The 17,814-nt window shown below is 39.6% G+C and overlaps 1 protein-coding gene across 1 annotated transcript; it reads left to right on the top strand.

The window, feature by feature from the left end:
- Positions 1 to 7,749: 7,749 nt before the first annotated feature.
- Positions 7,750 to 14,661, top strand: LOC137197433 (ankyrin repeat domain-containing protein 1-like). Its single transcript, XM_067610839.1, has 9 exons — positions 7,750 to 7,908; positions 9,536 to 9,706; positions 10,570 to 10,698; positions 11,070 to 11,177; positions 11,343 to 11,441; positions 11,563 to 11,661; positions 11,938 to 12,036; positions 12,350 to 12,448; positions 12,874 to 14,661. Exons 1-9 carry the CDS (start codon positions 7,882 to 7,884, stop codon positions 12,949 to 12,951), a joined length of 909 nt encoding a protein of 302 aa, XP_067466940.1. The 5' UTR covers positions 7,750 to 7,881; the 3' UTR covers positions 12,952 to 14,661.
- The last annotated feature ends 3,153 nt before the right edge of the window (positions 14,662 to 17,814 follow it).

The following is a 17,814-nucleotide window of genomic DNA, read 5'->3' on the forward strand; positions in this document are numbered from 1 at the left end:
TCAGCGTGTTGACTTGTGTGTTAGTATCCTGCTTATGATCAGGTTTTTGGTTTTAAACATCATATCCTGTTCTCAGATGATGAAAGATCCAAACACATCTGGACACAGACGATCAGACACCTGGATCATGTTAGAGTCAAGTATAAGGCAAGTTTATTAGTATAGCACATTTCAACAACAAGGCAATTCAAAGTGCTTTACGTAGAGCATAAAAGGCATCAAACAGAATATAAAAGCAACACAATTAAAAAGACATAAAAACAATTAAAGTGTTAAATTTGGAGATAAATGGTTTAATAAAAGGCAGCGGCAAACAGAAAAGTCTTCAGCTGTGATTTAAAAGGACTGAGAGTTGCAAGAGACCTGCAGTTTTCTGGGAGTTTGTTCCAGATATGTGGAGCATAAAAACTGAACGCTGCTTCTCCATGTTTAGTTTTGACTGTGGGGACAGAAAGCAGACCTGATCCAGATGACCTGAGAGGTCTGGATGGTTCATAATGTAGCAGCAGATCAGAAATATGTATTTTGGCTTCTAAACCATTCAGTGCTTCAGTATCTTAAAATCAATTCTTTGACATAAGTGAACTTAGAACCAGGTTATGTTCCATGTAAACACCAAATATGATGGGATAAGACTCAAAAACCAGGATGTAAACACAGTCATTTGCCAACAAATTTAAACCCCTTTTGGAAACTGCATGTCTACATATAGAAAACAGGGTTTAGTTCTTGACCGACACACTGTTCTCACTGTTCTACAGCTGGACGTCCCTTTGTTAAACCGGTCTGTGTTGATGCAGGGTGGAACTTTGTTTGAAGCGTGAGGGAGATTAGAGGAGGATTATGGATTGTTTATCATCAACGGAGTCAGACAGAAATAACTTGTATAGGGTGTTATGTATCTGCATGTGTGTGTATGTGGTTGCAGCAGGTGTTGGTTCACTGACCTTTGCCTCCACTCTTATGAGGGTGATCTCATGTATACATGTGAAGCAACACACACACACATATACACACAGAGCTCTCCTGTGACCTTGAGCAGTGAATCTTCCTGAGAGGCAATTTTTACAGCTGTTCATATGCTGATGCGTGCATGTGTGTATTTCTGCCTGCCTGTACATGCATGTATGTGTGTGTGTTTGTATGTGTGAGTGTGACACCTGTAGTTAATCCCAACACATCTCCACTGTCTTAAAGACCCTCATTACTGCCATCAAGCTCTCAGCGTCTATTAATACACACGAAGATGCTTCATCGTTAAGCTCTTTTAGCGCTCCGACAGGAAGTGTTTATGTGAGCGTGTTGCTGTGTTTTTGGGGGGGGGGGGGGGGGGGGGTCAGGTCAGGGGGAGAGAGAAAGACCAACAGCTCGTCCCACTTAGGACTCGTGCCACAACATCCGAGTTGACCTCGTTCTCACACTGTCGTAAACTGAAGTGTTCAAAACAATCTGTAGCACACAAACAAACACGCTAACATGAGGTGACTGTACAGAAGTGTTTATGTTTATTCAATTTTTATTATATTAGTTCTTCACTCTGGTTGTATAAAACTTAAGTTAAAACTATTATAATTTGTGTGAGAATTAAACATGAATGGCTGTAAATGTTTTCAGTGATTCACCTTAGTAAGAGGTAACAGTAATGAATGACAATACAGAGATGAAAAACAACACGTCCTATACCATTATTGTCTATATTGGGGTACCTTACGCATGATTATAACATGTCTGTTTACAAGGTGGAAAGATTTACTTCTTGTTGGTCTTCTTTATACTAGAAAAGGTAATAAAATGAAAGCGTAGGATGGAGTTATTATTATAACAAAGGTTCAGGAACAAGACCACGCCGCTCTCTCTCACTAAATTCAATCACCTGTGCCTCACTAATTCAGGCATACCTGTATAAGTGTCTAACCCTTTTCTCTCCCGTTCATCTCAGTTCTCACAGCCCTCCCCCCCAAACCCCATTTTTCTCCTCTCTCCCCTCTCAATGGGCGGCACTTGTGCCTCACAGCAAGAAGGTCCTGGGTTCGAACACTGGCCGTCCCAGGTCCTTTCTGTGTGGAGTTTGTGTGTTCTCCCCGTGTTCGCATGGGTTTCCGCTGGGTACTCTGGTTTCCTCCCACCATCAAAGACATGCTCGTTAGGGTTAATACTTCTGCATAAGTGATTCTTCTTGTCCTATTCTAGGAACCACAGGGGGATGATGAAGCAGAAAGCACATCGAGACATGCCCCCCCACCCTGAGTCTCGACCCCCTGGTTCCTAGATGCTCCAGCCTCTTTGTGATTCCATTTGGTCCCCATGCCATCGACCCCCTTCATCCCTCTCCTCGACCCCCATCCAGCCCACCATACACTATCCTCATCCAATCCTGAACCCTCTCGACAATCCAAATAAAACTACTTTCTATACGGTTCAAATGGCGTGGTCTTTCATTTAAAGTTTTAAAACAATGGTCAGGTGGAGCCTGTCCTCCCGAGAAAAACAACACAATGTCAGTCGCCAAAAACAACCCAACCTATAGTTACATTTGAGTGACCATCTAGCGGCCGTAATTATGACCTGGAGAAATGATGCAGTTCAGATGATTACTGTATTATTCAGAGATGAGGGGTTGGCGGATGGCTAGATAGATTGATGGCAAAAAGTGGACTTAGTGGATCTTCCTGCAGGAGACTGCCGTTCGCTTCCCACTTCAAACTGTGAGTCAGGACACTTTTTTAAAAACTAGGATTGTCATGGTGTTTACTGTTGCCATGATGACGAAGGTTGCCTAACTTTAAGGAAGTAGTAATTTGAACCCAAACCATGATCTTTCCCTAAATCTAACTGAGTGGTTGCATGAGTAAACGACCTATGTGGTCATTTAATTTGGAGGATTTGTTGGTCAGGAGCCCAAATGAACATTTTAAACTCGCTGTAATCATTCCTCCTGTTGTCATACTGGCCATTAAAAATCCCTTTCTCAATGTGCTTTCAATGTAAGTGATGGGGGACAAAATCCACAGTCCCAGGGCATCTTTATGATTTATCTGAAGATGATATTCAGCTTCATCAGTCTGAGTTAGTCATATCAAGTGGATATCTGCCACATTTACACTTTTTAGTATGGAGTTCCCTCTTTGTGTTTCCTCAGACAGTGTTTCCCTGTTGAGCTGCAGGTGGAAGTATAGTAACAAAAAGAGGAACTTTGGCACTAAAAAGACTGTAACGTTGAAAGATATCTACTTGATTTGACTCATTTGGACGCTGAAGCTTCATATTAGCTTCAGATAAACTTTTAAATGCATTTTTGCCCAGAAGGAGGACTGTGGATTTTGTTCCTCATCATTTACATTGTAAGTGCTTTATGAAGGGATCTTCTACTGGTCAGTATGAACAGGAGGAATGATTACAGCAATAAAAACATGTTTCAATGATCATTTTGCCTCCTGACTGTTGTTTTAAGACACATTTGAAAAATTGTGAACCCGTCCTTTAGCACAAACGTGGACTGCAGTGAAGTTTCTCTCTGACAGTGAAGCCTGTCAGCATCATCATCGACCTGCTGATGAACATGTTAATAAGCATGACTCATAAATTGAAATTGTTTTATTTCCCACACAGTATTTCCCAGCGGTTCTCAACACAGCCAATAAGATAATGTTGCTTGGCAACAAATAACTTATTTTCCCATAAACCAAGTTTTGGCTGCTGCTGCTTAGCAACAAACTTTATTTCCATGAGTTATTTCAAGGAGGAAACACCTGAACCAACAGGTCCCAGAGCATCTTTGTGCATCAGAGTAGGATTTTGAAGACTATAGCAGCTTTCACAGTGTTATGAGTCTTTTTATTAACATGTAAAATACTGAAAGTGAAGTGTTCCTGTTGCAGTAAAACACTGTGGTTGTAAAGGATGTCAGTAATTGGTTGGTTTATGATATTATTTTTACTGAAGTAGGAGGCAGAAATATTCAAAATGCCAAAATCCAAAAGGTGAGTCATCATCATCTGCAGAGAAAATGAGGTTGTGTCTCCTGTCTTCACTTCCTGTCTTTCCTCCAACAGTTATGTGGGAGAAAGTCCAGTGCTGTGTTTAAAAAGAAGAAGAAAATTAATTATCTCATCAAAAAAAGGCTGGCTTGACAGTTTGATTGAAATTGTTTTGGAGAAAAAGACCAGCAAGAGGGTTCAAAGTGTCGAAGATATGAATTAACATTTTTTTTACATGCTCTGACGCCTCCTCATGAGTATAAAAAAACAGAAGTCAAGTAGCTGCTATGACTCTGCAGAGCTGTGATACAGAGCAAAGCAATATTTTCAAAATGTAAGAGCCATTAGCCCAAGTATGCACCGCTAGCTGTTCCCAGTAAGCTAGCATTGGATCTTTATTCATTTACTTTATCACAAATATCAAGTTTTCTTACTTCTGGTGCAGAATCCAGAAGTTCAGATTTCACTTTGGCACTCTTTTGCAGGTCTTTGCTCTCCACCTTGTTAAATAAATAACACTAAACGTTGGCGTTGTGCGTAAACTGTAAAGATATGAAGCTAGTTCCTGGGGGATACGGGGCTGTTTGATATAAAATACAGTTTAACACGCATACTAAAACTCGGCATCCTCGTCTCCTTTATCTCATCTCATCTCTTCTGTCACACCTTTGTGTCTATTCTGACAAAACGTGGCAGCGGAATGACAAATCACCTTTAAAATTTCATCTCTGTCAGAGTTTACAGCTCTTTCAGACAGATGGCAGTAGGACAGAGTCTGGGGGCCTTGGAGAGCCTGAGGGCGCTTGTCAGAAAGCAAACAGCATCGTGAATTACGACCGGACGGTTTGTCTCTCTGAGTGAAGGATTATCTTCATACGATGACACACTCGTAAACAGGACCAAGGCGCTGCAATCGATCTCACAGATGCAGCCCCCCCCCCCCCCCTCCCTCAAATGAGAATACCGGGTGTGAGGAGGATTTGCGCAGCTAATAATAGAGTAAACTAGATATATTTCCAGAGAAGGAATTCTGCACGGGGCCTATTAATAATTACAGAATCCTATGATGTATCCCTCTGGGTTTAACGCCAAACCGGTCTTAGACTACCGACATGCATATAAAGATAGTGTCATCTTCACACTCTCCTTTAGACTGTGACAAATATGAGCAAAGGATATGAGGTGTGTGTGTGTGTGTGTGCTGGTAATATAGACACAAGGGACTTTATTTCGGTGAACTGTACCTTTTTTATTTAGTCTTCACCGCTGGCGCCAAGCGCTCATTGCAACGAGATGATTTGCTGTTCCTGATCGAGCTGTGGACCTGTCAGCGAGGCATTCACAGACTAAAATAACTAAACAAAAAGTTGTTCATAACTTCTGGTAAGTGCTGCTGCTACTGGCACAGGAAATATATGGTAACCCTATCTCCAGATAAGAACATGACCCTATAAATCCCCCCCCCTCGCCCCACATTATATTCAGTCACATTGTCTTACATTCAGTTCGTCACTTTCTATAATATTTGTGCAACTGTGGCATGGTTAAAGTTAGAGAATGATCATGATTAGGGTTAATAAAAGAGTTAACTAGTGGTGACAAATCTGCTGCTAGATGTAGAAAGTGGTGTGCGGGACCTCTGAAGGTCTCCATCCAAAACAGTTTCCCCCTTTTACCATCTATTTCAGTCACAAGGTCAGTGTTGAAAATAGCCCACAGTTATGAATTCACCTTCAGAGGAACAGATCTGAGCTCCGTTTTGACTTAAAATGTACATAGAAGAGCAAAGATTGTTATTCTTATTTTCACTTTTTATATCTTTTCATATCACCTCGTGTTGCTTCTATATTCTGTCTTAATGCCCTTTATGTTCTATGTAAAGCACTTGAAATGTGCTATACAAATAAACTTGCCTTTGCCTTCTTCATTATCTCACTGACCCCACTAATGTCATATTCACTGATTAATGTGTTTATTTTTCTGTAGGTTGACCTTGGTTCTTGATTCACTTTTTTGTCATATTTGCGATTTATTTCTGTTCTGTCGTCTGGTGGAGTGTAGTTCATAAAGCCGGTGGTTAAAACACCGCCACTAGAGTTGAATGAGAATGAAAGGTTATTGGATCGTAATGCTAGAACATGTCTTTTTATGGACGTATTGTAGCCTTTGAGATCAAAATCAACCTGCTTCATAACCAGCGGAGCTACATCAGCTCTCAAACAGACAATAATGTTATATAGATTTCAGATAAGACCTTTTTTTTTTTATCAGATTCATGATAAATAGTTTGCTTATTAAATGTTTGTAATTATTCTGGATGTAAACTTGTAAACTCCTTTACATTGTCATCATTATTTGGGTCTTAATTCTGCCATTTTTGACTTAATTTAACTATATGTCATTTTGCCAGTTATACATTTTATAAAATTTGATTTCATGCAATCCAAAAGGGAGATATATTGATTTATTATAATATAATTAATAGCTGAAACACTGAGAAAAGTTGAAATCGACGTGACAGCCGAAATAAAGTTCTTGAAAGAAGTTAAAATGGAAGTGTCAGTTCACTTAAGTTTGAGCGCTGAGTGAACTTAAGGAATCAGTTGAAGTTCAAGCACTTAAAAGGAGTTGAAACTGTCAGACAAACTGAGCAGGAAGTGTCAGAGAAAGTGGAACGATTCTTTAACGAATCTTTAAATCGATCAAAACACTAAATCTCTCATTTAGATGAAGTTTTTCTCTCATGTGTCACATCTTACGTCTTCATTTTCCGTCCCCTGATTGGTCGACGGTGAGCTCACGCAGCTTGTGACTGTCACATACCGTAAGATGTCATCACTCCCAGAGAATGTACTGTACGCAGCTTTGTGATGTGTAATATGCGCATTTACCAGCAGGACATAAACCATCTGACATAACGTTACCCGCCGCCGGCTGTCAGTCAGTCAGTCAGGCATCCTGCTGACCTTTGGCCCTGATCTGTGATTGGCTGCCGGGGCGGTGAGTGGAGTGTTTGGAAGTGTGACTATTTATTCCTCAACCACCATGAACCTGTCTCCTCACAGTGATATCACTGCATGTCTGAGGCCACATGGTCAGTGTGATGAGACACTGCCAAAGATTGTTTGTGTTTGAGAGGATGAATTACTCTCCACTGATTTAGCATCACTATGGACAGTTTCAAGAAAAGGATCTGAAGCGATGCTGTAGACTAGCTGGTGAACATAGTGGAGCATTTAGCAGCTAAAGAGCCAGATATTTCCCTCAGGAGTTGGTAGAGAGTAAAAACAGAGGTAAAAGAGAGTGAATATTGGACTTACATTCATCAGGTGGACAGAAACATGAGTCCAAATGAATGATAATGTTGCGCCGTAACTGCTGGATGTTCAACATATCAACTTAAAAAGCTGATGATATGTCAGTGTTGTGTTCACTACTTGTTTCTGCTGAAAGCTGGTGAACAAAAACATCAGTTATTGTAAGTTTAAGTCAAACATTAACACAATTGATATGAATGATGGTCTCCATCTGTAATAGGATTTACGTCAACAGTGGCAGAGTGACACCTCTTACCTGACTTCAATCTTTGCATGATGATACAGAAACCAGCAGCAGCCCAAACTGGGTAGGACTGGTAGTGGGAGGGGCTGGAGATGGAGATGGGGGGGGGGGGGGGGGGGTGCCAAATGTACACATGAGGGAAGTAATGTGATCTGAGTTGAATGACAGGACCTCTATTTTTTGGACAGAGGTTTGACAAGGCTATAAAAGAAGCCGACACTCTGGCTGCAGGCAGAACAGAGAGACAGAGAGACAGGGAGCATCTCAGGAGAAGACCAGTGGACTTAACTCTACCTCCAGTTACCTGCAGTGAGATTAAACTACATCCTATCAAAGAAGAAAAATGGTCCTGCACAGTGTTGAGGAACTGGTAAGATCTGCTGATGTGTGTGTTACTTTTAAATGATCGCAATTATGAGAAGGCCTCGGAGACGGAAAGAGTCCCAAAAATGAGCTGTAGGATTTCTGTGCTTGCAACTTTTTCAATGAGGGGATGGAGGGAACATTAATTCATTTTCTCTCTCTGGTTTCAAACAATTTTCAATTTGTTTGCATAAGAAAATAAGAAAATAGCTTCTGGTTTTAACGTACTGCTGGAAACTGATGATGCTTTGAACATGTTGGGTGAAAGGATTCATTTCTTGGACAGATGTTTGATTTATTTTGCCTTCTGTCCCTTTTAAATGTAAAAGATGACTAGAAATATATTGTAGTGATGCATTTAATGAGAGATTGAAACAACCAAAGTGAAACTTTTACATGTGATGCCAGAACACCTGAGGAGAAAGATAAATAAAACTAGAAAACGCTCGATTAAAACAACTCAAAATAACCTCAATCATCTCTTAATCTATGTACACAACCTGAAATAAACTCTTTCATTTACCTCATTTTATGGCTCAATTAGCGCTCACTCTGCAAGCTTAAGGGAAAGGCTGCTTAATTACAACTTATGTTTAGGTAAAGGTAATTAAACATTAAGCAACACTGATCACTGCTAAGCATCAAATTGAATTGTTTTATCTGATAAAGTTTCTTATTTCTGCACATTTCAACTTCATATTTCTAATTTCTTACTGTGTTCTCCTCCCTGTGAGGATTAAAAGTCGGTTAGAATGATTAATAATGATCCAGTGATTACATGAGTGATTCATTAACTGGACATATAAACAGTCGTCCCTCCGGAGCTGAAGTGTGTGTGTTAATGTGTTGAAGCTGTGGTGTGTTAGCAGCATGACTTGGCTCTGCAGCCACTGAATGCTGAGAGCAGCTCCTGTGTTTTAACTCTCTGGATAAGACCAAACAAAAAGCTCTCCCGCTGAGCTTTGATGAAGACATCAAGTTAACAGGGAATCTGTTAACAGCTTCAGTCCTTTTCCTTTGCAAATGTTCTCATGGTCTCATATCATCTTTCACATGTACAGAACAAGTCTCAGGAAGCGGGAATAGTTTGTGTCATCTGTCGCCAGCAGCCTGATAGTAACATTGGTGATTTACAAACTGAGGCTCCTTCTTATGTTTCATTAACTTGGAGTCACTGTGGACAAAATGCAGAAAATATAAAAGCACCAACAACTGTGAAACAACTCCGCCAGTGATTCTGTCTTCAACATTAAAGTCATTAAACCTTCAACAAAATCCAACAACTGCACCAAACAGCTTCAAAAATCTTAAAGAATCGAAACTAATGCATATAAAATATTAACTTTTCATACATTTTACTTTATTCTACCTCAAAATAATCAGATAATAAGTTATTACGTCTCATTTTGAGTCTAAAAAACACTACTGGAACTACCAAACAAATCATCTCACCTTATTTGAAGGTTTTTTTGTATTTAAATAAATGTGTAAAGCTAAATGTGAGTACTACTGTAGTATTCTAAACTTAAGACTTAATGTTCACCTTTTTAAAGCTCAGGGCAGATATTTAGACATTCGTATGACCTTAAAGAGACACGTCACGTACAACATCTCCACCTCTTCTCTCCCTTCAGGTGACCGGTAAGAGGTCAGAGGGCAAAGAGGCGGCGGCCAACTTCCAAGACGGCGTGTACGAGACAGCTGTCCATCAAGAGAAGCAGGATGACCGCAGGTCCCACAAAGCGCTGGCGGAGGAGAACGACAGCGGCAGCGAACAGGAAGAAGTCAGCGTGGCTGCTCTCAATGTAAGAATCCACTGATAACAGCAACAAGAGCGCTACTCAAGTATCTGTTGTCACCAGGACAAGGAGAGGAAGTCATTGGGCTGTTATCCATGACTTTGCTCTGTATCAACACGTGTTGGCAGAGCTCAGGATGTACTTTGTTTTTATTTAATGACAAGCATTTGCCTGAAGATGATGGTAAAGCAAAGGCAAAGAGACAAATGAGACTGATACAGTAAATACTATTTAAATCCTGCATATGATCTCTAACTGGGTTTGAATTTAGTCTCCTCTGAGCTTCACTTCAGCTCCATGCTGCCACCTGGAGGCATTCACATATATTTTCATACCAATTTCTAGTAAACTAGACTTATTCTTTCTTTCAGGAATCATTTTATTATCATTTTTAAAACAAATACACATGTCTTTTTCCATCTTTTTATGATTGTGTAAGGGTAACAAGTCAGTATAAATGCTACAAACCTCATTTGACAGATCAATAATCACTAAAACAATCTGAGGAGCCAACAAGGATCAAGTCCAGCTGTGATGTGTTTTGTGGATTTGTGTATGACGCTCTCATGATGGAGTAAAGTAGATAAAAAGAAGAGGTTGTGTTTCTTAACTTTGGTATTTTTTGTAGGCGACTAAAGGAAGGACAAGCTCCTACATTGAGATCATGTTTACAAGTTACACAATATCATTAATTCACACTGAAATATACTAATATGTACCTTTACTTTTTATATTTAAGCAAATATTTTGCTTTAATCAATGAATACTTTCATAAAGATGAAGATGAGAAGCTGCTTTTCGAATACGTTTCTTCATTTAGTTGTTGATGTTGTTTGTTGAAGTCCTGTGTCTCGTCTCTGCCCTGTCAGACGGATAAAAGCGGCAAACTGAAGCTGGAGACTGTGGACGACCTGTTCAACATCCTGCAGCTGAGGAAGAGGAGGAGGGAGAGGAAGACTCCCATCCGCAAGAAACGAGAGCCGGAGCCTGAGTTCGTGGTAGGATTATATTCTTCATTTCTTTTATATTTCTAAACATGTTCTTGTCTTGATAAGTTGATATTCAGCCTCGTTTGCTTGAAGGCAGCATCTAGTGGTTGTAAGAGGAAATGCAGCTTCAGAAACACTGATTTCATTGAACCTCTGTGTTCATACTGAAATACTCTGCAGTGACGCTCACATGTAGCCACCTTTGATGCAGGAAGTTGTAAAAGCCGCTGCTGCAGGGAACTGACCATATCATACATTTAAGAGCTAATGAGGAAAATACAGTCTTTTCAGATTTGTATTTGTCTTTAAACCTTATTTTAAGCTTCAGAGAAAGAAAACTATAGATTATATGTAATTTTTTTTTTGCATATATCTTCCAGCCAGAGATTGTGGATCAGAAGCTGTTCCTGACAGCAGCCATGGAGAACAAAATGGCTGTAGTGGAGAAGTACCTGAGTGACGGAGGAAACCCCAACGTAGCCGACCATGTGAGTGTCGCCTCTGTACAAACATCTCATTAAACACAAAGTATTACTAAATAATCTTTATGTTTGTTTGTCTTATCACTATTTTGCTTTTAATTCATCCATTGTTTCAGAGAAGAAACTGTTCTTGAAATATTAAAAAGGAAACTTTTTAAATCCTATATCCAGTTCCAGAGAACAGCGCTGCACAAAGCCTCGTACAAAGGACACGTGGAGGTGATGAAGAAGCTGCTGGAGGCCGGAGCTGCCATTGAGAAAAAAGACAAGGTGAGAGGATTGAAAACTCCATACATTTTTTTGTTCCTTCTTTCTCCTTTCACTGTCTCTGTCATACATGCACATAGACACACACACATACAGCAGTCTAACAGTCGAGTGTGTGTTTCAGCTGGAGGCCACAGCGGTCCACTGGGCCTGCAGAGGAGGCAGCCTGCCGGCCCTGCAGCTCCTCCTCGACCAGGAAGCCAAGTTCACCTCCAGAGACAAGGTTTGTCCACACACTGAACTTGGAAATTGGGTTTCCTACAGGTCACCTCTGCTGCATAGAGTTCTTATTCTCTCAGGTGCATCTAAAAGCCAGTACAGTATGTGTTTGTTACTTTAGCACCATCTGGTGGTCATATTAAAAACAACACCAGTGCAGGAATATATTTTCACAAAGTGTGCACAAAAATAAAGATTGAGCCTTTAATGTTTTAGTGGCATTTTCAGTATTTTTCCTGCATTGATCAAGAAATCCTCTCTCTGTGTTTGTTTCCTCCAGTTGCGCAGCACTCCTCTCCATGTAGCTGTGAGGACAGGACACTATGAGTGTGCTGAGCATCTCATTCACTGCGGAGCAGACGTCAACGCCAAAGACAGGGTAAGGACTCAGACAGACCGAAGATCCAGACATCTGCAGCTAGTCTTCTTACAGCTACATTAAATCTCCTGCAGCAGGACACAAAGCTAATTCAATCACTGCAGGGGTGCTTGTCTGTGGCTTACAGCAGCTAAATGTGCTGCTACAGACTTGTATTTATATTCAATTACAAAAGTCCAAACTAAATATGCAACATGTCACACTCTGACACACAACAACTTATTAGAAATGAGTGTTTTTATCATTGGGATTGTAAAATGATTCCTAATGAGCTTTACATATGCTGAAAGTCTGTTTTCCTCCCTGAGTGTAGGACGGAGACACGCCCATGCATGATGCTGTGAGAATAAACAGATTCAAGATGATCAAGCTGCTGATGATGCACGGAGCCAGTCTCAAAACCAAGAACTGTGTAAGTACAGAGTATCACCTCACAATATACAGTACATGACTCCTCAGAGCCTCCATACTGTTATCAATACACAAAATCTATGTCAATGATCACAAGTCAGATTTTTACACACAAAACAAATTGCAACCTTTGAAATTATGATGCATTTATTCCCTGAATGTCTTCTTATTGTGTTTTTCTGAACCACTTATTTTCTCAAAACATGTAAAAAAAATATTTATTTAAAGTATTTTCTAAAATTAAGATCCTTTATTATAATTTTAGTGTAGTGACACACCTTATACTTTCTTGCTTCAAGATGTAGTTGAACTGAAAACAGATGGAAATACTCTTTCTGCACTGACTGGTTTTTTTACATTTGTGTTGAGAAAATAAATTTTCAGGACCCATTTATTGATCTTGTGTGTTTGTTTCTTTTTGTGCAGGATGGAAAAACTCCGATGGAAACGTTGTATTCATGGCAGAACGGAGCCAAGAGCCTCCTGTGCAACTTCAGCGAGTAGAAACCAGTAGAATCATGAGTTTCAGCCACAGAATGTACTGGATTATCAGGGAAAAAATGTTGTAGAAAAAGGGAAAAAAACTTGTATTTTTCTAGTCCTGTCTGGTTTGTCGGGCGGGACTGTCCATGGCATTTCCATACTGAGGAAGCACACTAGTCTTTTGTTTTGAAAATCTCTGTTTTTTCAGGGAGGCTTTGCTGAGTGTTCACGCTCTCTTTCAGAGAACGCCCTGCATCACATTCAAACTGTCTCACGTGTTGACTGACAGATATTCAGCCGGAGTGTTTGGGTGTGTTGGAGAGCATTAGTCGCTAACATCCAGCCCCTCTTTCTGGTTCAGGGATTTGAACCTGTAGGTTATTGGCAGGGTTACATTTTCTCAGATGTTAATTACACATATATTGTATCTAGTGTAACGTCACATGGGAGAAGAACCTTCTGAAAAAAAAACAGCAGGGATGTGAGCTTTTGATCAAAAATGTGAAATCTAATCAGGATGTTGTTAATAATGTGATTATTAGCACTGGTAGATTCATTGATCGCCAAATATTGCTGGACAATGTCTCGGCTGACAACATGAGGATGTTTTCTTTTTCTCTTTCTTAATATTTATTTGAAGCTGAGTTGAAGTCAGCGATGCATTGAGAAGATGATTTATTTATTGATGAATGATGAGTGTAAGCGATCGCTTTTGATTTATGTCAATACAATATACTTAATAACTGAGTTACTGGTTGTCTAGAGTTATACTGTAGTTGGTTTCAGGATTTTTATGGTCTGACTTTAACCAATTATATAAACTTGGAATTTACTGATTTTTATTTACTGACATCATGGAAACAAATGGGATACTGCTTGAGGTTTTCCAGATTTTCATCATCTGGTTGACACTTTTCTCTCAGTCCCATTGGATCAACAATCAGTGGATCCATTCCAGAGTAAAACTGAAGTGAATCGTTTGTATCAAATTACTGCGGCTCTGTGTGAGAGTGTTTTGTTGAACTTAAACATTCAGAGAAGTTGAACCAAGTTCTTTGGTCTTATGCTTTTTAAGTTTGAGAGACGAGACAGGACAAAGTAAGTTTTTGGATCAGGTCAAGAAGAATCTCTCCACTTACACTTTTAACACTTTACACTTTTTAAATAAGAGCAAATACGTAGATTGTAAAATAGACAACAGTATTACATTTTATTTCCTGCAAGGACATGTGTTTATATTGCATAATAACAGATCTGGCTCCACAATATTCTGCAGGTCTTATCTGCAACAAAATTTCAAATTAAAAGTACAATTTATCATTTTGAAAATTAGTTTCAGGATTATTTTAATGTTTTTTTCTGCTGCCAAATACTCTGTGAATCTAATTTTCAATGTCTGCAAGTTTAATCTTTAGACTAAGTTTGTCTTTTTCCCATTTTCATCTACTGGAGTTCAGCTTGAACATCTGGGGTCTAAATAACTTATCCAACGTATCACATCTGTGATACAAACAGAGCTTCAACTGGCCCCACAGAGGAGATATTCTGGGGATAGTGTGAGAGGGATGGAGCTGAAACTGTTGGTTCAGAGGATGTTTGACAAGTGTTGATGTTGATACAACAGATCTTGATATATGAATGGTTATCGGATTCCTTTTTTATTATTAAAGATGTATGTAAATCTTGCCTTGTATTTATGGATTGATTGAATAAAACAGATTTTGAATTTAAGCTGTTTTTTTTTATTGTTGACAGAGCTTCACTTCCTCACTGAGTGCATCAAGTATTCTGAAATAAGAGATTCAAAATCCCGCTGACATTTCTAGTGATGTAAAAAGAAAAAAACAATGTTTCATAATCAATGAAAAACATGCCTTAAAGTGACAGGAGCTAAAACGGCCTGTTTCAGACAGAGGCTGAACTGAGGGGCTGCATAAAGGACCAGTAGAAGATAAATAAGGAGTTTCTAACTGTAAATCATGCAAAGATATTCCAGTCGAGCCCCAGAATAGAAATGTAGAGCTGGAAATGTGCAGAACTTCTTCAACTGTCTGCAGTTTTAGTTGATGGATTGTGCTGAAGGAAGTTGTACAAACAGACAGTTCTTGGTAACTTCGGACAGCTAAGCTAGCTGGTTTATTGGACAATGATTAGCTAATGCTAATGCAATGCAATACTCCTGGATTTTAATGTGACATGGAAAATTCATGTCACAATGAAAAACAATTTTCTCTGTTATTAAAGACAAAAAAAATGAATAATTGTCATTTAACATGTTTTTCATGTAATTACGCTACTGTAAATGTAAATAACAGTGTGTATTGTATTTCATTTTATTTATATCTGTATTTGATTTGTTTTCATTGTGGTATTTAAAACCTGTCATTGAATGCCGTTGCCGTGGCGATGTAGCAAATTTCGATATTTCGCCATGAAACAGGAAGTTTTTTTAATTCAAATGTACATCGTCCAATCTGCCCGAAATTTCTCAGGCTTGATAAGAATTCTGGCCTGAACACATCTACATGTCACTATTGAGTCATAGTCATAGCGCCGCCTACTGGCAACAGGAAGTTACAGGTGCTGTACTTTTACGATCTCTGCCTAGCAGGTTAACCACCTCAAATTTGGTCAGAAAAGCCTTAAGACCTCGATGATGCTACATTGTGAAGCTTGTGAGATTTTATTGAACACTGTTGCCGTGGCAATGCAGCGAATTTCAATGTTTCCATGTGAAAAAATAAACTTATGTAACTTGACTCCACATTGTGAGATATTTCCCAGATTTCACATTTGATAAAAGTCCCGGTCTGAAGACATGTACAGATTAATATTGAATCATAGTCATAGCGCCGCCTACTGGCAACAGGAAGTTATAGGACCTTTACTTTTACAAACTACTAGCATGTTAACCAGATACAGCTAAACTTTGGTCAGCCTATTTGTAAGACCTTGATGATGCTAAATAGTGAAGCTTTTAAGTTTTCATCAAATATTGTTGCCATGACGACATATTATTCATTTGCCATGAAACAGGAATCTGTTTTTGAGGGGTTAGGGATGCTCGAAAACTCACGAAACTTGGCACACGCATCAGAAGGGATGAATTTTGTTGTCTGATATGGGTCTTGGGCTTAGGGTGTGGCAGGGGGGCTCAATAGTGCCCCCTAAAAATTTCAACCGAGGAGCCCTTGAGGTACATTTCACCTAGATGTACAAAATTTTGACTGTCACATATCAGCCCGTTCTCACTCCCAACTCGTCACATGCTGAAGCTTGGTCAGGACCCCATGGCATTACTTTTTAACACACTTGATACCCCTTTCGCGTGATTTTTTAACGGGCAGGGTAGTCCGATAGACTTCTGTTGAACTCCTACAACGTCTGAAATAGACCCTATGAGACTGATGACGTCTATATAAGGTGACAAATTTCAGCCTGGTTGCCAGAATAAAACGTTGGCATTGTAAGTTTCTCTTAAGCACAGATACGTTGAATATGTACATTTACCTGTAATACAGAGCATATTAACATTTCAACAGTACGTATCATATCGACATTTCTGAAGTAACGTGCTTCACAGGACATCTATATAAGCTGACTTTCTCATTAGGAGGTGGATGGCTTGTAATATTGTTGGCAAAAAGTTGGAAATCAGCACAGAGTCAGCGCAGAGAACGGCTCGAGACCACCTTAACGTTGTTATTTTATTTTTTATTTTAACCCAAACCATGATCTTTCCCTAACCCTAACCAAGTAGTTTTTGTGCCTAAACCTAACCAGACCTTAACCACGGCGTTGTCACACCATAAAATATAACTATTTTTGAACGTGGACTGCTGTGATACTGCGCATTGAAAAACAACGCTAAAGGGGTACCCAGAGGGTTAAAAAATGATGCCAAGGGGTTCTGACCAAGCTTCGGTATATGACGAGTTGGGAGTGAGAACATGTTGCACATATCGTAAAGTGTCATCAATGTCAGAGAATGTACTCTACGCAGCTGTGAGATGTGTAATATGCAGTATACAACATTTACCAGCAGGGCATAAACACATGACATAACGTTACCCGCTTCCAGTCAGTCAGGCATCCTGCTGACCTTTGGCCCTGATCTGTGATTGGCCGCAGGGCAGTGAGTGGATGTTTGGAAGTGTGACTATTTATATTTATTGCTCAACCATCATGAACCATCATCATGTCTCCTCACGGTGATATCACTGCATTTCTGGGGCCACATGGTCAGTGTGATGAGACACTGCCAAAGATTGTTTGTGTTTGAGAGGATGAATTACTCTCCACTGATTTAGCATCACTATGGACAGTTTAAAGAAAAGGATCAAAAGTGATGCTGTAAACTAGCTGGTGAACATAGTGGAGCATTTAGCAGCTAAAGAGCCAGATATTTCCCTCAGGAGTTGGTAGAGAGCAAAAACAGAGCTAAAAGAGAGTGAATATTGGACTTACATTCACCAGATGGACAGAAACACGACTCCACATGAATGATAATGTTGCTCCGTAACTGCTGGATGTTCAACATATCAACTTAAAAAGCTGATGATATGTCAGTGTTGTGTTCACTACTTGTTTCTGCTGAAAGCTGGTGAACAAAAACATCAGTTATTGTAAGTTTAAGTCAAACATTAACACAATTGATATGAATTATGTACCAAACTCAAAGACATACAACCCAGGAAGTTGAAAAACTAAGACAATAAAACTAAATTCTTATTGTCTCCCCCCCAGCATCTGTAATACGGTTAATGTCAACAGTGGCAGAGTGACACCTCTTACCTGACTTCAATCTTTGCATGATGATACAGAAACCAGCAGCAGCCCAAACTGGGCAGGACTGGTAGTGGGAGGGGCTGGAGATGGAGATGG

Source organism: Thunnus thynnus, chromosome 14 (assembly GCF_963924715.1).
Source record: "Thunnus thynnus chromosome 14, fThuThy2.1, whole genome shotgun sequence".
NCBI lineage: Eukaryota > Metazoa > Chordata > Actinopteri > Scombriformes > Scombridae > Thunnus > Thunnus thynnus.

What these genes read in the sequence shown, in the direction of transcription:
- LOC137197433 (XM_067610839.1), top strand. Translation starts at nt 7,882, where the DNA reads ATGGTCCTGCACAGTGTTGAGGAACTG. An exon ending in AGCCGGAGCCTGAGTTCGTG is followed by an intron (nt 10,699 to 11,069) that starts GTAGGATTATAT and finishes TATATCTTCCAG; the next exon opens with CCAGAGATTGTGGATCAGAA. An exon ending in AGTTCACCTCCAGAGACAAG is followed by an intron (nt 11,662 to 11,937) that starts GTTTGTCCACAC and finishes TGTTTCCTCCAG; the next exon opens with TTGCGCAGCACTCCTCTCCA.